Here is a 21,017-nt window from a genome sequence, read left to right as displayed (position 1 = left end):
GCTTCGCTGGGTTGACTAGAGCGTTGAGGACAAAACTCTTCCACCGCCATGTAAGAGCTACTGCCACAAGGACAAGTTCACTGTCAATACTGTTTTCACCAATGAAAAGTCACAGCAAGCAGATCTGATGGCACAAATGGCATCGTATCCCTCAATGCCACATTTTTGGAACCAAAAATTAAGATTACAGTTTAATGTTTTTGGAAATATATGTATTGGTTCTCTTCATTTTGATAAGAGAGATGAAAATGTAATGAGTTTAATGTTGCCATTAGAAGTTGCCATTGGGGTGGGGTGGGGTCGCCCGAATTGCTGGCAATTTCTGGTCCCAGCTGAAAAAGTTATACCTCTGCTCTAAGCTAATAAATGGCAACACTTGCACTGAACGGTTAGAGGCTCGCATAACAATGCTGACATGAATAAATCCTATCAAAGAAAAGGGATGACGCTAGGTCTCAAATGACACCCGATTCCTTTTATAATGTGCTACACACAGTGGAGTAAAAGTAGAGAGGATAGGGTTGAGTTTCATAGATTTCCACTGATAGCAGACCTCTTCAGACAGTGACACTAACAGAAGAACAGACACACACACACACACACTCACACACACACACACACACACACACACACACACACACACACACACACACACACACACACACACACACACACACACACACACACACACACACACACACACACACACACACACACACACACACACCAAATTTCACCTCCCTCTTCGCATGGACCGAGATACAGAAGAAGGAAGCCTTGGCCGTAGAGCCTTTTGGGTCGGTGGGACTCGAGAGCCAGCCTGAGCCAGCTGTGGCCTCCGACAAGAAATTACTCACTGGAAATGGTTTACTGCCAAGGGCAAGAATCAATAAGAAGTCCCACTTCTACCCATTGGGTAAGTAATAGAATAGTGAGGAAAAAGAGGCGGAACAAAAGGAACGGGATGCATCTGATGCTGCTATTTGTTGACCCTACTCAGACCTCAGTCAAGAGGCTATCAGCAGTTCTATCAACCAAGAGGAACGAGCTACGGGCAGCTAGCTATCCGTGCGACGGGGAGGTTTTGTGGCTCTGGAACTATTCAAAATCTGACATTGGCCAGGAACATAGCAACATGCTTTTACAGCAGCAGAAACAAATCTGAGACGGCCAACCAATTAACTTTTCAAACAAGATACACCAGACAAGACAAAGTCGATATGGGGGGGGGGGGGGGGGGGGGGGAGATGTTGTGTTCATCAGGGGACTCAAGAAAGGCAAAGGACAAAGGCATTCAGACGTAGCTGTAAACAAAGCTTAAACGCTGATCTCTCCTCTAGCTCAAGTGTAATTAGATTGCGGAGAGAATGATTAACCCGAAACCACCACCATTGCATAACGCCTGTAATTCTTCGAGAGGTACTTATAATTCAGCATTTCTATGGCTCGGCAGAGCCAAGGTGACAAAGGATATATGAGGCAATGGATAATAACATTCTTCTACTATCAAAAACAGCCTTACCAAAGTAGTATACGGTGCATTACCAAAGGGCAACGTGTTTAAAAGGCCACCCTACTTTCTGCACTACTTTTGGACCAAGCACCCTATTCCCAACATAGGTCACTGCTTTTAACCAGACCACCCATTCTCTAGATAGTGCAGTTTGAGACCTTGGTGGTAGTGTAGTGAGAAGAGTAGCCAACGTATTGCCAAATGGGAATACGTTGGCTATGAGTACATCTAGTAGCCATGTCCAGGTGTGACGTATGCTGAGGATTTATGAGATTAGAGCCGATAGCCATAAATCTGGAGTTATTGATGCGTGTTGAACCAGGAATGATAGGCTACTGTCTATAGTGAGTGTCTGGTGTCTAGTCCATTCAACCACAGAGGATCTGTCGAGCTCCAGCCGCTACAATGCCAGGCAGTGGTGGCCATTTAGATTTTTTTTTTTCATCTTCACTCTTGGTAAGGAATGAACTCCCATCTATCGAGCTACAGTTGAAGTGGGAAGTTTACATCCACTTAGGTCGGGGTCATTAAAACTCGTCTTTCAACCACTCCACACATTTCTTGTTAAATAACAAACTACAGTTTCGGCAAGTTGGTTAGGACATCTACTTTGTGCGTGACACAAGTCATCTTTCCAACAATTGTTTACAGACAGATTATTTCACTTATAATTGACTGTATCACAAATCCAGTGGGTCAGACACTTACATACACTAAGTGTCTGTGCCTTTAAACAGCTTGGAAAATTCCAGAAAATGATGTCATGGCTTTAGAAGCTTCTGATAGGCAAATTGACATCATTTGAGTCAATTGGAGGTGTACCTGTGGATGCATTTCAACTCAGTGCCTCTTTGCTTGACATCATGGGAAAATTAAAATAAATTAGTCAAGACCTCAGAAAATAAATTGTAGACCTTCACAAGTCTGGTTCATCCTTGGGAGCAATTTCCAAATGCCTGAAGGTACCATGTTCATCTGTACAAACAATAGTATGCAGGTATAAACACCATGGGACCACGCAGGTGTCATACCGCTCAGGAAGGAGATGCGTTCTGTCTCCTAGAGATGAATGTACTTTGGTGTGAAAAGTGAAAATCAATCCCAGAACAACAGCAAAGGACCTTGTGAAGATGCTGGAGGAAACAGGTACAAAAGTATCTATATCCACAGTAAAACGAGTCCTATATCGACATAACCTGAAAGGCCACTCAGCAAGGGAGAAGCCACTGCTCCAAAACCACCATAAAAAAGCCAGACTACGGTTTGCAACTGCACATGGGGACAAAGATCGTACTTCTTGGAGAAATGTCCTCTGGTCTGATGAAACAAAAAAAGTTAAAGCTTGGAAGTTAAAGTTAAAGCTTGGTCACAAATGGGTCTTTCAAATGGACAATGACCCCAAGCATACTTCCAAAGTTGTGGAAAAATGGCTTAAGAACAACAAAGTCAAGGTATTGGAGTGGCCATCACAAACTCTGACCTCAATCCCATAGAACATTTGTGGGCAGAACTGAAAAAACGTGTGTGAGCAAGGAGGCCTACAAACCTGCTCTATCAGGAGGAATGGGCCAAAATTCACCCAACTTATTGTGGGAAGCTTGTGGAAGGCTACCCGTAACATTTGACCCAAGTAAAACAATTTAAAGGCAATGCTACCAAATACTAATTGAGTGTATGTAAACTTCTGACCCACTGGGAATGTGATGAAAGAAATAAAAGCTGAAATAAATCACCTATTATTCTGATATTTCACATTCTTAAAATTAAGTGGTGATCCTAACTGACCTAAGACAGGGCCTTTTTACTAGGATTAAATGTCAGGAATTGTGAAAAACTGAGTTTAAATGTATTTGGCCAAGGTGCATGTAAACTGTGGGTGTCAAGAATGAAACATTAAAGCTGCAAGGTTTTATGGCTGGTAGGCTGGTGAGTGCAATAGCGTCAGTGCTCAGTATTTGTGCAATAAATTACGCAAGTAAGATGTTTGCTGACCAGCCAGCGTCCTTAGTAAATCCCTTGTGTTCGCATACTGTAGTTCAAATTGCCAATACAGCAGAAAGCATGAAGGGAATATAATAGTATGTTGATTAAGCATAACCAACTTAAACAACACAAACACAATCTACGTTTAATTAACAGTAAGTGCTAAGTTGTTAAATAGCTAATTCCACTTCCTCAGTAACTGCCTTGCTTGGTTTTCATTGATTGAGCCTAGCGATGGGCACAAGTTATACCTACTTACAAAAAACAGAATGCCAATGAAGATGGATTTCATGTATGGAGAAGAGAGCCTCTTTCAGAATGCACAGCTGCTGTAGTTGAGCGCAACAGTGCAAACAACACACCTGACACGTTACCAGCGGTTCAGAGGGTCGGAACATGGTCAGAGCACATCTGGGTTATGGGTTGAATTCCAGCATGGGCAACATAAACTGAATATATATGTCAATGTTGACAGTTCAGCAATTAGCTTGTACTAAAAAACATCTGCTAGAGGACATTTTGTGCTTGTGCTCACATATTCACATGCCTTCAAAAGACATTATCTTTAAACGGGGCGAAGGGGCTCTTGTCACGGACATGTCTACGTCCCCCAGATGCCCAGTGTAGCCAAATGTTGACCTTCCCTGGCCGCCCATGGGTAGGCATTCGCAGGAGGATGAGTAGGCCTCTCTGCACCATGACAATCCGCTCTGGGCTGCTCTGGGCTACACTGATAGCGTGACGGCACTTTTCAGAATGGAAGGAAAGAAAGAAGAGAGGAGTGAATCACGGCATGCAAAGTCTCTCTCTCTCTCCCGCTCTCCAAAGTTGAGTCGCCCACACATTAATTCCATGAAGATGGCGATTTCACTCGAGATGTTTTAATTTGTTCTGCTTTTTAATCTCTGGGCTCACAGACGGCGTTCTGTCATTTCAGTCTCGTTTTCCCGGGGATGCGGAAGTCCCCTCAGCGAAAGAAACATGCCATGATCTCTCCACACAATTTTTTCCCCCCAGTCAAATGTCCCCTTTTTCCGAAATAACACAGAAAAATCATCTCGGGTTCTTTGAATGTTCATGAATCCAAATAGAAGGGGAGGGAAAGGTAATGCCCTAGTTTCCCAAATGCTGCTATCCTCCCTCTAGTCTACTCTAACCTACCAGAAGCAGCAATGACGTGGTTTTAAAGGAACAAATTAAGGTTATTGTTCAGACGAGTCGAGATTCCTACCTGCACCCACCGCCCATCTTTAATAGGAGTGTGTTTGTGCGTGTGTATGTGTGCAGGCAAGGTTGTGTGCGCATGCATGTGCACGCATGCACGCGCGCGCACGTGTCTGCCCTCTCCACAGCCACAATCTCTTAAATAGTTTAAAACGGATGACCCCGGTACTCCTATCTCCTGTCTGCTGTGTTAAGTCATTATGGTGCTACCAACTCATTAGTTGGTGTAGCAATCCATCCATTACGGGGCTGACGAGAGGCGGGCTGAGGTAGACGAGCAGGAACCAGATATGTCTGACTGGGAGACGTCGTCCACGTCCCATAGTTTTATTTCTCCCCTCACCGTGCATTATTATGTGTCTTCCCACTGTGGAAGCTTTGCAGGGGCAGCCTTCTGAAGACGTGAAAACAGCAAAACACTAACCACATGAAGGTGAAAGGGACATGTTTCGTTGGAGCAACACTAACGAGTACTCAAGATAAGTCTTTGGCATTCAGAGCTGAAAACAGCGCTGCTCCTTCAGAATGGCGAACGTTAGTTGCAATAGCCGCAGTGTGAATATGTCCGTCATGAATTTCAGTTAGATTGGTTACTTAATTATGAATGAGAAATGAGTGACCGTGGAGGTGAAGCAAAGGTGAGAGTAGGATCTCTGTCGCCGTCTAACCATCCTTTAACTGTCGCTAGTAAACCCCAGGTCTCGGAGCTGTTGATGGCTTTCCTTAGACACATATTCATTAAGGGTTTCAGAGTAGGAGTGCAGATCTAGGATCAGGTCCCCCCTGTCCATATAACCATCTTCATTATGATACAAAAGGCAAAAATTATCCTCGATCACCAGTCTATTAAACACTTTATGAATACGGGCCCTAGAATAGTAGACAGACCGACACGCCAATTACCAGATGAGCCAGGGCCGACGTGGCACTTTTGACTTCCTGACTAAATCCACAGCAGAACTCTTTAGCAAGGAGCCATGATGTGAAAGTTACGTCTGCTGTCAGAAAGGAGGGATGGGGGAGAGGGAGGGAGAGCGGGATGGCATGTTTGCGTCATGTAAAGGACCGAATCATCAGATTCGTCACAGCTCATTGTCATTTGAAATGAACGGGAGTGAGATGACAAGTGTTGTGAGAGACGGGCGGGGTCCGTGAACCAGGGAACCCTGGGAGCTGGGAGCATGGGGACCTCTCTGAGAGGAATATATTATGTAATACTGTCTGTCTCTAAGTGGCAACAGATCAAATCTGTATTCACACTGGACAGCCGGGTCCTCAAACAACCGTGAAAAAGAGACCAGGCAGGCAGCATTACATGTTACCAAATGCCGATGTACTTGATCTAGTTTGGTTTGACTCTTTTCCGTTCAATGGACAAGGAAATAAAAGCTAGGATATATCAATGCAAGGAGCTGAATCATAGTGCGTGAATCGTAGAGTCGGCAAACCCCCATGACATTTGGGAACCATACTCTCAACATGCTTTGGTCATTGCACTTCTGTTTTTTTCTTCGACCAACTGCCATTTTAAGCATACATTTCTGGTCGGTTTGGTCCCTAAAAACAAAAGCATCCATAGCAGGGTAATGTAAGGTAATGCTGCCATATATAGTGCATTCGGAAAGTATTCAGACCCCTTGACTTTTTCCACATTTTGTTATGTTACAGTCTTCTTCTTCTTGATCTTCTTCTTATTTACATTTAATACATTGATTTTTCCCTCATCAATCTACACACAATACCCCATTATGACAATGCAAAATCAAATTTTTGTATTTTTTTTGCAGATTTATACAAAATAAAAAACTTTACATTTACTTAAGTATTCAGACCCTTTACTCAGTATTTTGTTGAAAGGGAAAGGGGGATACCTAGTCAGTGGTACAACTGAATGCCTTCAACTGAAATGTGTCTTCCACATTTAACCCAACCCCTCTGAATCAGAGGGCTGTCTTAATCGACATCCACGTCTTCAGTGCCCGGGGAACAGTGGGTTAACCGCCTTGCTCAGGGGCAGAATGACAGATTTTGACCTTGTCAGCTCAGGGATTCGATCCAGCAACATTTCAGTTACTGACCCAATGCTCTCTGCACCTGTAACGTGTACACTGGGAGTCGGGAAGCAAGTGCAGGGAGTGCAAATGTTATAATAAATAGAACATAGTACAAAACAAGAAACATGAAAAGCGTACAGGCATGAAAAAGAAAGAGAGTCAATAACACCTGGGGAAAGAACCAAAGGGAGTGACATATATATGGGAGGTAATCAGGAATGTGATGGAATCCAGGTGAGTGTCATGAGGCACAGGTGCGCATAACGATAGTGGCAGAGAGGAGGAACGGGAGAAGACGTGACAGTACCCCCTCCCTGACACATGGCTCCAGCCACAGGACGCCGACCAGAGGGACAGTCCGAGGACCAGGAGTGGGCCGAAAGCTTCTGCTGAGGTGCGGGAACCTGTAGAGCCAGCTGAGGCACGGGAGCCCGACACACCGGCTGAGGCACGGGAGCCCGACGAGCCGGCTGAGGCATGGGAGCCCGACGACCAGGCTGAGGCATGGGAGCCCGACGAGCCGGCTGAGGCATGGGAGCCCGACGAGCCGGCTGAGGCATGGGAGCCCGACGAGCCGGCTGAGGCATGGGAGCCCGATGAGCAGGCTGAGGCATGGGAGCCCGATGAGCAGGCTGAGGCATGGGAGCCCGACGAGCCGCCAATCGAGGCATGGAAACCTGCCAAGCCAGCTGAGGCATCCCCGGTAGCTTCGGTAATGGAAGCCTGATGAGCCAACAGAGGTTTGAGAACCTGTCTAGCCAGCTGAGGCATGGAAGCCTGACGAGCCACCTGATGCATCCACGGTTGCTTCGGCAGCCGCCCTTGGATGTGACATCACCAGTAAGACAAATAAATCCCTGTTACTTTCCTTTGGTGAGGCGTTATTTTGTACAGGGAGTGCAAATTAAGTAATAAATAAAACATAGTACAAAACAAGAAACACAAAAGGCATAGACATGAAACAGAAACAGAGTCAATAACGCCTGGGGAAAGAACCAAAGGGAGTGACAGATATAGGGGAGGCAATCAGGAAGGTGATGGAGCCCAGGTGAGTGTCATAAGGCACAGGTGCACGTAACGATGGTGGCAGGTGTGCGTAATGATGAGACAACTAGCGACAACTAGGGCCAGAGAGGAGGAGCGGGAGTAGATGTGAGAGCATCTTTGGCAGATATTACAGCCTTGAGTCTTCTTGGGTATGACACTACAAGCTTGGCACACTTGTATTTGGGGAGTTTCTCCCTTTCCTTTCTGCAGATCTTCTCAAGCTCTGTCATATTGGATGTGGAGCGATGCTGCTCAGCTACTTTCAGGTCTCTCCAGAGAAGTTTGATCGGGTTCCAGTCTGGACTCTGGCTGGGCCACTCAAGGACATCCAGAGACTTGTCCCGAAGCCACTCCTGCGTTTTCTTGGCTGTGTGCTTAGGGTCGTTGTCCTGTTAAAGTTATTGTTCAGATGAGTCAGGACCCCAGTCTGAGGTTTTCATCAATGATCTCTCTGTACTTTGTGCTGTTCATATTTGCCTTGATCCTGACTAGTCTCCCAGTCCCTGCCACTGACAAAGATCCCCACAGCATGATGCTGCCACAACCATGCTCATCACAGGGATGGTGCTAGGTTTTCCTCCAGAGGTGAGGCTTGGTATTCAGACCAAAAAGTTGCTACCAATCAGACCAGATAATCTTGTTTCTCATGAATGGAGAGTATTTTGGTGCCTTTAGGAAAACTCAAAGTGGGCTGTCATCTGGCCACTCTACCATAAAGGCCTGATTGATGGAGTGCTGCAGAGATGGTTGTCCTATCTCCACAGAGGAACTCTAGAGCTCTGTCAGAGTGACCATCGGGTTCTTGGTTAGCTCCCTGACCAAGGCCCTTCTCCCCCGATTGCTCAGTTTGGCCAGCTATAGGAAGAGTCCTGGTGGTTCCAAACATATTCCATTTAAGAAGGATGGAAGCCACTGTTGTCTTGTGGTTTGCTCTGACATGCACTGTCAACTGTGGGACCTTATATAGATAAGTGTGTGCCTTTCCAAATCATGTCCGATCAATTGAATTTACTCCAGGTGGACTCCAATCAAGTTGTAGAAACATCTCAAAGATGATAAATGGAAACAGGATGCACATGAGCTCAATTTTGAGTCTCATAGCAAAGGGTCTGAATACTTAAGTAAGGTATTTCTGTTTTTAACTTCTAATACATTTGCTAAATATTCTACAAACCTGTTTTCACTTCGTCATTATGGGGTATTGTGTATAGATTTCTGAGGATTTTGTTTATTTAATCCATTTTAGAATAAGGCTGTAAGGTAACAAAATGTGAAGAAAAAAATCAAGGGGTCTGAATACTTTCCAAAGGCTCTGTACACCATATTCAGATGAGGCCCAATAAAGTGTACAGCTGAGTAATTTACCATTAAATGTGTAAATAAGTGTGTATAATCACGGCATACAATAACATTGGTTCGATCACAAATCATGCATATTATTATTATTATTATTATGACATCTGTATTGTTATGTAATTATGCAGCATCAGCCCCATCGGTTCAGCCAAGAGTTTGGAACATTTCTCAGCTGGAGGGATAGAACGCACATAGAACACCCTTTCAATCATTAGTGGAATATTAGTCTGCAATAATGAGGGAGACTGGATTCTACAAGAAGAGAAGAATCAGATATTGTAGATGGCTTGTTTCAATTCATTGCAGGGAGGAAGGGTGAGTGAGGAGAGGGAGAGAGAGAGAGAGAGAGAGAGATGGGGGGGGGGGAGAGGTTCTGTGCTTCAATAAAGCCCCAGTTTTTAAGCCCGGCCCCTTTTGAATATGGAAACGTTTCAAACACTGAAAAAAATTGAGTGAGAGAGCAAGAGAGAGATAGAGGAAGGCAGAGGGGAGAGAGAGAGAGAGAGAGAGAGAGAGAGAGAGAGAGAGCGAGAGAGAGTGAGTGAACGAACAAGTCCGAGAGAGAGAGAGAGTGTGGGCCAGTCTGAATTGTGAGAGGCTTACGACACTCAGTGAACAGACGGTGCCTCTGCATGCTCTGCCAGTACACTAGTCTGCTGCAAGCGAGGGATCGAAGTGAAGAGTGCCCTGCCTCTCCTCTCCATCCCCGTCACACACCGCCTCTGCCTCCCTACTAGCAGCCTCCTCAGCCTCTCAGCTGTCCAGCCTCAACCAGCAAACTCCCTCCAGCCGACCAGGGGAAAACACCACTAACAACACAAGTGGATATGAACAGAACCCAAAAGACAGGAGGACGCAGGAGTCAAGGGGTTTCTCACAGGAGATAAGTGGGGATCTGAAAGAAGGATACTAAAAAGAAAGGAAAAAAATCAAAGGGGGGAACAGAGAGAGAGAAAAGAGAAGGAGAGAGACCCTGGCATTACCCATCGTTATTCTTCCAATACATTCTTTCTGAAGCGCCGTTCGCTCACTGAAATAATAATGACAGAGCTGACTGGATTTAAGCCGTGCAGGTCAGTGATCACTTCAAGTGACGGACGGTAATTTGTGTTGACAGATCGGCCACCAGTCTTTTATCGAGAGGGGTTAAGAAGAAGAAAAATAGTTTTGAGTAATTTTTTCCTCTTCTTTCTTGGTTGGCTTGGTTTTTCTCCGGGATCATCGCAGTAGCAGTAACTGCAGAGGAGCAGGAGGGCGAGAGAGCGAGAGAGAGCGAGGAGGCACAGCACTCATGCATGCAGCCGAGCAGGGAACTTGCACTTCCTAACAAGCATCCACTTGGATTCCTTGGGTCTTTTCTGGCTTCTTTCACTCGAGGAGAACTAAGACATTGTAAGCCTGCCAGGATCTGGTGTCCTGGCTGAAAAGGACGAGGGGGGGTGGCAAATTTGTACCACACTGGGGTCCTTTTTTAGATTCGTACATAATTAGTGCGGGCACAAAGGGAGTCGCTGAATAGGGGTTGTCCGTCTCTGGATAGGGGTGAGTAGGATTCCTTTCATATGCGATCGCTCGACGAAGAAAGCATTTTTTACCCCCCTCTGCTCGCCTCTTGCCCTCTGATATCTAACATGAGCAAAGTGACTTGCCCTTTATCCCTCTACCCAGTTCTTTTCTTTTTCTCCCCCACACTGGATTCCTCCTCCTTTCTATAAGTAAATACCTTGGGGAAAAAAACACACGCACAACACAATTCACTACAAGAAAGGGAATACAAAAAAAGTACGAGAGCTGGTTTCCTGCCGGGGAGAGTTTACAAATCACGATGTGAACCATGACAGAATAATACCGGAACAATTCCAATGGACATTTTCTCTGAGGATCTATCAAAGGATTTTCAGGCTGATGGATTTCCTTCTAATTGGTTTGTACCTAAAGTGGCCCCTGAGGAAGCCCCCTGGGTTGATACTGTTGCTGTGGTGCTCGCTGGGCATCATGCTCAAAATGGTCCCCTCCGTGGAGGGCGTCTGCCCACGGTTATGCCGCTGCGACAGCAAGCTGCTCTACTGCGAGGGGCTCAATCTAACCGACGTTCCGCGCAACCTGAGCAGCGCCCTGGGCCTGTCCATGCGCGAGAACAACCTGACGGAGTTGCGCGAGGGCCACTTCGCTGGCCTGTCGCAGCTCACCTGGCTCTACTTGGATCATAACAACATTGACGTGGTGGAAGAGGGCACCTTCGACAGGCTGCGCCGAGTCAAGGAACTTGACCTTAGCACCAACCATATCGAGAGCCTGCCCAATGGCACTTTCAGGCCCCTCCCCAACCTACGCATCCTGGACCTATCGTACAACAGGCTGCAGGCGCTGGAACCCGACCTGTTCCACGGCCTGAGGAAGCTAACCAATTTGCATTTGCGCTACAACGCCCTCAAGTTTGTCCCAGTGAGAATCTTCCAGGACTGCCGGAGCATGCAGTTCCTGGACCTGGGCTACAACCAACTTCAGAGCCTGGCGCGGAACTCCTTCGCCGGGCTCTTCAAGCTCACCGAGCTGCACCTGGAGCACAATGAGCTGGTCAAAGTCAACCTGGCCCACTTCCCCCGCCTCATCTCACTGCGCACGCTCTACATGCGCAACAACCGGGCTACCGTTGTGGTCAGCACCCTGGACTGGACCTGGCCCTTCCTGGAGAAGATCGACCTGTCGGCCAATGAGATCGCATACATCGAGCCGCACGTCTTCGAGAGCGTGCCCAACCTCAAGGCCCTCATGCTGGACGCCAACCGGCTGACGGCCGTGGAGCAGCGCATCCTGGATTCGTGGTCGTCCCTGAGCAGCATCACTTTGGCAGGCAACGAGTGGGAATGCAGCCGCAACGTGTGTGCCCTGGCCCAGTGGCTGAGTGCCTTCCGGGGCCAGCGGGACAGCCAGCTGCTGTGCTCAAGCCCGGACGTGGCGCAGGGCGAGGACGTACTGGACGCGGTCTATGCCTTCCAGCTGTGCGAGGACGGCGGCGACCAGTCCACCACAACCATGAGCTGGTATCCAGGCTACACCGCCAAGGACCAGGCCTGGGGCGGCCCCACGGCCAATCCCTACGATCCCCCAGCCGCCGAGGGCGGCGCCGTCATCACCAATTCCTTCACGGTGACCGTGGCTAACCTCGACGACATAGAGAGCACCATGCAGATCCACAAGGTGGTGACAGGCACCATGGCGCTCATCTTCTCCTTCCTCATTGTGGTGCTGATGCTCTACGTGACCTGGAAGTGTTTCCCGGCGGGCGTGCGGCAGGTGCGCCAGTGCTTCAGCAGCCATCGGCGCAAGCAGAAGCAGAAGCAGAGCATGCAGCAGATGGCCACCATGTCCACGCCGGAGTACTACGTCGACTACAAGCCCAACCACATCGAGGGGGCTCTGGTCATCATCAACGAGTATGGCTCCTGCACCTGCCAGCAGCAGCCCTCCCGGGAGTGCGAGGTCTGACCCGACCCTTTGGAGTGTGTATGGATATGTCTGTGTTTACGTGATTTTGTGTGGATAATATGGACTACAACAGAGACCCTTTTTGGATATACGGGATATATTGGGTGGGTTGGGGTTGTATAAATGAGGTTTGAAACCAGGGATCCTGCTATGGACACTATTTACACTGTGTCACACTGTGCTGCTCGCCCCCCCTTACTGTGGAGGACTGACTGAGACCGTGGATTTATTGCTGTGGATCTGAAAGGCCTCTATGGACACTATGGAGACCAGACTCTATTTTGCCTGTTGACTTGACAAACAGAATCACCAGAGATGGAATATTATGTTGACTTTATACAGAATCACCAGAGAGGATTACTATGTTTGCAGGCCCCAACGGTCTCTTCTTCTTCTTCTTCTTCTTCTTCTTCTTCTTCTTCTTCTTCTTCTTCTTCTCTACACCAGGAGTGGATATTATTTCTTACTTCAGAATATTCTGCTATTGTCTAAAGACCACCTGGGGACACACTGGCCAGCCATAAACACACCATTTTTATTGTGGTAATACAACGACAACAACAAAAACACGACAACGACCCCCCCCCCAAAAAAAATTAAAAGATTGCAAAGTTGGATTATTAAAAAAAAAAAAAATATGATTATAAAATCAGTGTAAAACATGTTTAAAACGCAAGAGTGGGGGAAAAAAAAGATGCAAGATGCTATCCTATTTCTTTTGTAAACTACGAAAAAATATCATGTTTAAATAAATGAATTGCTATTCACAGTAAAGCCCTTGTGTTGTAAGGAACCTTTGGGGAGAGGGCTGGATTGTGAAAAGAGATGCCGTGCTCGCGTTGGTGGTTGGAAGAGAAAGAGCATTTGTCTGGCGTGCCTACTGCAGTATCTCCAGTTGGGTAAAAAGACAAGGGGCCAGAGGGATAGCCTAGCCATACTTCATTTCAAATGTTAAACCCTCTCCAATCTGAATATCAGGTAATGTCTTGATCCCTCATTCCCTATCTGTGGGGGGAGGGGGGGGGGTATTCAATGTGCTGGCTCGCTATAGATGTTGTGGTTGCTTCCCCCGAATTCCACCACCTTCCCACTTCTCCTCCCTCTCCTCTATCCTTTCTCCATGAAATTGATCTGACCCTTTCTAATCAGGTGGCGTCATTTTCACATCACATTCGTATGTCGTCTAAGACATTCACACGGACGATACACAGGCAGAAGCAGAGAGAGAGAGAGAGAGAGAGAGAGAGAGATCATGATCATCTGAGAGATATAGAAAGCTCTGCCTTTGCCTTTTCCTTCGCTTGGCTGTCATGCTAGAGCTTTGCCATCGTTGCACCGCGAGGGACACATCAAAAGGAGGAGGAAAATGCCTCGCCCCACACTATTCAAATCAAAACGAATTCTAAAATAGGAGCTAGATGAAGAATTGAATATGTGGGCTTTTATCCTTCTTAAAGAGACACCAGTAACACATGACACTGCACATGCCCGGGCCGATGGATTCCCTGACTATGTTCTGCGTGTAATGTTGAAACATTTGTTCTTTCAATACAAGGCTATTTTGGGTATATTTCTCTCTCTGGTTGTTCCTCATTGTGTGAGTGAGAGATGCGTCGACAGAGGGTTTGGTCTCTTGCACCAGTCGACAATTGACATGTAGGTGCTGCTCGGGGGAGAGAAATGAGTGATAGCTAAGGAAAGCAGTGATTGCGGAGGCCGCAGAAAGAAGGTGTAGGCTGCTCTCTAGTGTCCTAACATCAGCAGGAAAGGAAGGAGGGAGGGAGGGAGGGAAATACACTAGACTCAGAGCGTCTGCACCGTGTCACAGTATGATTGCATGCGTACGTGTGGTGTGACTGAAATCAGTAAATACAGCCTACTGTCTGTGTGTTTCTATATTTCTATGATTGCACTGTGCACATGCTGTTACTGTAACTAAAGAGACAGAAACAGCTAGAGTAGGTCTGAGGTGTAAGCCTTTGAGTGTGTGTATGTGTGTGTGTGTGTGGGGGGGGGATAGTAGTAGAACAAGGACAATTCTCCGTTGTGGGGACCTTTCCCACGATCACAATTAGGGTTAGAGTGTGTGTGTGTGTGTGTGTGTGTGTGTGTGTGTGTGTGTGTGTGTGTGTGTGTGTGTGTGTGTGTGTGTGTGTGTGTGTGTGGCTCAACTGGGTGCAGAGTATGGGCGTAATGTGTCGTGTGTTTGAGTGACGCTGCAGAGTTTACAGTAGCATGACACAAACAGATAATATGCAAGCAATTACTTAACATACTGTATCGACCTGGTGGTAAAATCATTATGCCTCTAACGTGAAATCAAATAATCACTGCATTTCAACCACCTTCCTCGACGCAAACAGCAAACAGACAGACCAAGGGCATACTGTATGTAACACTGTCGATGTACCTTATGCTTATTGTGATACCTTCACTTTCATATCAATGTATAGTTGCTTGTGCTTTATGAGGGGCACAACGTTGGAATATTATCAAATGCTAACTAGAAAGTTTCTCAGACCTTTTCCCTTCAGCCTTTTGTATTGGCTGTATAAGCCTCTACTGTTGTACTAAAGCCTTCTACTATAGCCTGTATACAGATGTAGGATCTTCATTTGAGCAGGAAAATAATCCTGCCGCAACAGGAAATGTGAATTATTACGCGTATTAAAATGAATCGACAATTTTGTAGGGGTTGATCCATTTTTCAAAAGGAACAATATGGTCAGAAAGTGGACATTTTTTAAACCTCAAATCCACTACAAGTTGTACATTTCTTGCAACAGGGGTGATCCAATTAAGATACTCCATCGTTAGGCCACATGGGTGAATGGTTGCAGTTAAACAATATCGTGCCCACTAAACTCTTGTGTATACAGTGCCACGTGTAAACGGTACAGTACCAACCTAAATCTATTCTGATATCTACCATACGAGGCGTTTCAGAGTGGAACACGAGACCAGAAGAAAAACCGAAATAGTAACAAGCCGGGAGCAACAACTCAACTAAAATGTGCAGTCTTTTTTTTGTTGCTGTGTGAAGCCGCTCAAGAGAAAAACAACAACAACTGGCGACGACAACAGTGGAATTTGCCATTTCAGATTCATGATCTACTTCGTATTCATGATACCTCCCGACCGGGCGGCCCACTTTCAAATCCAAAATGGCCATGAATCATAACTAGGCATGACATCTGTATGCTAAGTAGGCTAGCCACCGACTGATACAGCCGAGCAGAGCAGGGCAGAGAGAGACATCATAGCGAGATGTGAGATATGCGATATACTGATAGTCATTTGCTTATTATCTTATTCTCTTATTCATTCTCTTTCCTGATAGTCCCTCAAATCATGCAAACTGCCGGGCCTATATTTAGGCTGTGTTGTCCTGATTTATTTGTATAAATATTCAATGATGCCTGGCGACACACAGGCTACTGATGGCACCTCCATTTTGTTTCAGTATTTTTAACACGCAATGGTTGGATAGGAGGGAGGCAGGGACAGAGAAGGGGGTCTGCTTATTTGAAAGGGTTGTCCTTAAGACTCCAGGATGCACCCACAGCCCCCCCTCTCTATCCCTCCCTCTTTCTCTCTACCTCTGTTTGACACTCTGTGGGGAGGACCAAAACCTGCAGGTGTTTGTTGACCGATTCAGACAAGGGGTCATCACCCGCAACTGGGCATATCACCACTCCTATAACCCATTATTAACAACCTGATTGATGAAACTTAGCAAAATCGATACTAACACAGATGACTGGCTTACCAAATGGACTCGCTTCCATGATCACCTGATGATCCTCTGATTACCGATTACATACTCTTCGACATTTCTCTACATGCTCATGCTACGGCTATTGACCATCTATGGGAGGGCAAGGAGAAAATAATAATGGTTTATTTATATGGCACTGCATTATTGATATGGCAGCAAATTAGCACTGGTGATGGAGGAGAATAGAGAGAAGGGGGCAGACAGGCCGCGATTCCGCCCGCATCGTATCTGGTATTGGGGGGGGTTCGGAGGGGGATAAAGTTTGATATTGGGTATGTTTGAAATGGAAATTGTGTGTTTAAAAGCAGAGAGGAGAGAGGATGGATGGAGGGATGTGTGGTGATTGGGTATTGCACTTGTTAACAGGTTTTGAATCTTCTGTCTCCAAGTTATGTGTGTGTGTGTGTGTGTGTGTGTGTGTGTGTGTGTGTGTGTGTGTGTGTGTGTGTGTGTGTGTGTGTGTGTGTGTGTGTGTGTGTGTGTGTGTGTGTGTGTGTGTGTGTGTGTGTGTGTGTGTGTGCGCGCGCGTGTGCATGGGTGTGTGTGTGTGCGAGTGTGTGTGTGTGTGCGTGCATGCGTGTGCATGCATTCTTGTGTGTGCATACAAGAACGAGATCAAGCCATTACGTATGTGAATGACGGAGACTATGTTAGGGAACAGGATGTGCTGGAACAAAATGTTACCAAAACTAAAAGAGAGGATGTTTGGAATGACATAAAGAAAAGAGGAACACATACACACACCCACATAGGGTACGACAGACTGCAGGATGTTACTATGTGTGAACAGGGATGGCACGAGCCAACTTTAAAGGTCACCCCCACACCTCTCAGAGCAGATAGAGAGACCCAGCAGAGCTCAACACACAGCACAGCTAACAGCTAACAGCTAGCGTAGATCCTGTTAAACACAGCACGGCTATCACAACCCATCCGGCTAACACAGACCCATACAGCACATGACATATCTGGATAGCACACACACACCAACACCTTAAATGACAGGGTCACGTAAATGTCATAGACAACCCATCTGACAAATACAGTGCAACGCCTTGAACGGCAGGGTCAATCAGTACAGCACAGGAGCCATAGACATCTGGTAACACAAACCCCAACCAACAGGGTCACGGTCAGAGGCCATGTGTGGCTCATTGTGTGTAATGTGTCCTACTTCCTGTGTAACATCTGTTGTGTTGTAACGGGTGATTTCTGCAGCAAAGCACATTTCCCCCAGAGAGATAATAACGTGTTCCACTACTTTAACAACTCTAGTAGGAACGATACGCAGGAGTATAATGAGGGGGGGGGGGTCATAAATGTTGGCTCCAAACCATAGAAATATAATGTTCCTATTAAAGGACACTCGGCATTTTCCGCCTGTCCACACATTGTGGTATAATTGACCTGAATGGAGGTGCCCACTCTAATCATTCTAGTTCTACGGTCCAAACACCACTGACACACTGATGTGTGACTAGTCAGTCAGGTCGGCAGCAGTCTTCCTCAGTTGTTTACACTGCGGGCTCAAGTCGACGTCAGAGTGAGGGGTCACAGGGAAATCGTCATTGGCTGCGCCGTAAAGGTGAGTGGCTGCGTGACATTCACAGAGGCAGAGACTCGGTGTGTGTGCTCAATCACCTTTCCTCCAGGGAAATGGTTTACGTCGTGTGATTAGGAGAGGGTAGTGGTTAGGGGAAGTGTGTGTGTGTGTGCGTGTGCGTGTGCGTGTGTGTGTGTGTGTGTGTGTGTGTGTGTGTGTGTGTGTGTGTGTGTATGTGTGTGGTGTGTGTGTGTGTGTGTGTGTGTGTGTGTGTGTGTGTGTGTGTGCATCCGTCTGTGTGTGTGTGTGTGCGTGTGTGTGTGTGTGTGTGTGTGCATCCGTCTGTGCGTCCGTGTGTGTGTATCCGTCTGTGCGTCCGTGTGTGTGTGTAAAGTCCATGGCAATAATGCTTAACAAATGAATTACCATAACGTTCTGTGCACCGGGGTTTCGACCAGGTACCCACTGTTTTTTCATTTGGGCCCTGCCATGCATAATAAACGGCTCACGCCCACTCATAAGCCGATAGGTGGCAAAATCAGGAAGTGGCGGCGGGTTGCAGCAGCGCGTGGTGGGGCCGCTGACGATTTACGATGACAGTCCATACTTCATTTTAAATGGTTTATCAGGATCGATATTGGAATGATCATCGTTGATTCTCACAGTGCTCTCACACACACTGTCTTTCTCGTCACCACATTCTATTCCGTTTCTATTCCATCCCATTATATTCTCGAGCCACTAACTTACGTTGTACAGATGTAGGATCTTAAAACTTGAGCCAGTTTGCTATACCAGTGACATAATCCTGCAGCAACAGGAAATGTGAATTATTATGTGGATTAATGGAACATTTTTTGCAGGGTTTTGATACGGCAAATCAAAGTCTAACAATTTTAAGTAGAAATTACAAACTTTAGAGGCCTTTTTTAACTTTGAATACACTACAAGTTTTTGTGTATAGACGACACGGGGTGGTTGTGTGAGTGCAGGCTCGCTACGACATGCAGGCGGCACTGCTCTGTTTTCATCATATAGACTGATTTAGACAGTGGGAGAGAGACAGAAAGGCAATGCGCGTGTGTGTGTGTGTGTGCGTGTGCGTGTGCGTGTGCGTGTGCGTGTGTGTGTGTGTGTGTGTGTGTGTGTGTGTGTGTGTGTGTGTGTGTGTGTGTGTGTGTGTGTGTGTGTGTGTGTGTGTGTGTGTGATGACATAACCACTTCACTTCACGTGGACACTGTGTGTATGTTATTGTTAACATCCGGTGGTGCATAAAATGTGATGATAGAATAGCTGGGTCAGAACCAGTGAGCTAAAACATGGCAACAGCTGGCCCTGATTCTGCGGGGGTCTACAGTCACTAATATACTGGGATTACAATACATACTGTATTGTCAGATATGGAGCAGAGAGCAGAGAGCTATTATGACAAGTGTTTTGATCATAGAGAGAGAGAGAGATATTATCTCTATGGTTCGGCTGGAATACTATAAGCTCTACCCGGGGTTGCCCGAAAGCTTCACGTTGGATCCATACTCCATACAGATTGACATGGATATGATAGAACGAGGTCAAGCAGAGTTCAAATCCAGTTGTTTTCATGTGAGCTGTTTTTCAGATGTCCATTCCCTGGACAGAGTAAAACAACGAGTGCATTCTGTCATGTTGTGTGCATTGAGGTTGAATTCAGGCAGCTTTTTCATTTGTATTTTTTTCTTTCAACATAGTGTTAAATGTGCCAACACGGTAATTGTGTTAAACGTGTATTTGTTAAATGTTTAGCTTCACTTCAGTGTCTTGTCCGTGTTGAATATTTCAAGATGAAAGCGACTGGTGGAAGGGGTAAGTTAGCCCCCCAAAGGCACAACACCGGTGCATACTAGGGTAGTAAGTACCATCTGTAAAAGGATACAATGTATACGCTCACAAGTGATGAGATTGATCGATAATGGTCATGTATAGCCTACACATATTGTAGAGAAACACAATTATGCATGCTTGTATACAGTACACACATAGGAAGGCACGCAGGTACTCGTGCAAGCAGGTAAGCAGGCACGCACACAGACGCATAAGCACACACACTACTTTTTGCACCAGCAAAACAGCTCCAAGTGATTTCAAAGTATTCCACATGCATAAGGGAGAGATACTCTATATGCAATCAAATACAAATCTAAGCAAGGTTTGAAATGATTATGTTTTAGTCAAATCTGTATCTGTTTGGGCTTCTTGCGGTCATCTTGCAGTCTACAAATGATTTGTAATTATATTCCGGCCGCCTGACCATCTGCTCCAGAAGAAATTGTCCCCCAGCTGAATCTAGTTGTCGATCCCTGCAGTACTGCATAGACACGACTGCAATCGACCCGACAATCTTAAACCACATAAAAACCACAAGAAATGCCATCGGCGGCTCATTTAAGCAAATCTAGCCAATTCAGGAGGGGTCAAATCTAGTCAACCACGGCAGACCAGTCACGGTTCCGTCAACCCCCCGATGACGTCACACTTGAGCCCGTAGACCAAAACACCAACTCTAATTGTTGGGGGACACAGTCTGAAAGCCTGTTGGGCACTTGGACATGTTTACCGACGATCTGCACAACGTGAAACAAAGGGTGGTGCCAAAACCACCAGCGCGCGACAATCAGTGACCCACGAAACTGTGAAGAAGGCTGACGGGGACTCGGGGTGGCGCGGGGCCAGCGGGACTAAGGGAGCCCGTCCACGTTTTGTTTCGAGTGTCTTCTCTACCCTCCTCCTAGCTAAAAGCAGGATCGTAGCGCAAAACATCATACACGTATTACAACAGTCCATCATAGAGACCGAATTAATGAATAAATGAATGAACGAAACGGATGAATAAACGCATGAACAAATGAGTGAATGAATGCATGAATGAACTAATGAATGGATGAATGAACGAATGACAATATTTTTGACAATATACTGTATGTTCGTTCCAGAATGGTAAGGAGTGGAAAGTGTGCAGGCTGAGAATGGAGAAGGTAAAAACAAGAGTAAAT

The 21,017-nt window shown here is 46.3% G+C and overlaps 2 protein-coding genes across 4 annotated transcripts in view; one reads left to right on the top strand and one right to left on the bottom strand.

Annotated features, from left to right (window-relative positions):
- The window catches only part of LOC135507809 (catenin alpha-2), a 679,445-nt gene that overhangs the window by 192,340 nt on the left and 466,088 nt on the right, over nt 1-21,017 (bottom strand). The gene's annotated exons all lie outside the window — the stretch shown is intronic.
- Nucleotides 9,761-14,421, top strand: LOC135507807 (leucine-rich repeat transmembrane neuronal protein 1-like). The gene has a single exon (XM_064927472.1). The coding sequence runs from the start codon at nt 11,083-11,085 to the stop codon at nt 12,664-12,666; it is 1,584 nt and encodes a 527-aa protein (XP_064783544.1). The 5' UTR covers nt 9,761-11,082; the 3' UTR covers nt 12,667-14,421.

The sequence above is a fragment of the Oncorhynchus masou genome, chromosome 21 (genome assembly GCF_036934945.1).
Source record: "Oncorhynchus masou masou isolate Uvic2021 chromosome 21, UVic_Omas_1.1, whole genome shotgun sequence".
NCBI lineage: Eukaryota > Metazoa > Chordata > Actinopteri > Salmoniformes > Salmonidae > Oncorhynchus > Oncorhynchus masou.
Note: the sequence above shows the minus strand (reverse complement) of the source record. Positions and strands in the feature narration are given on the sequence as shown.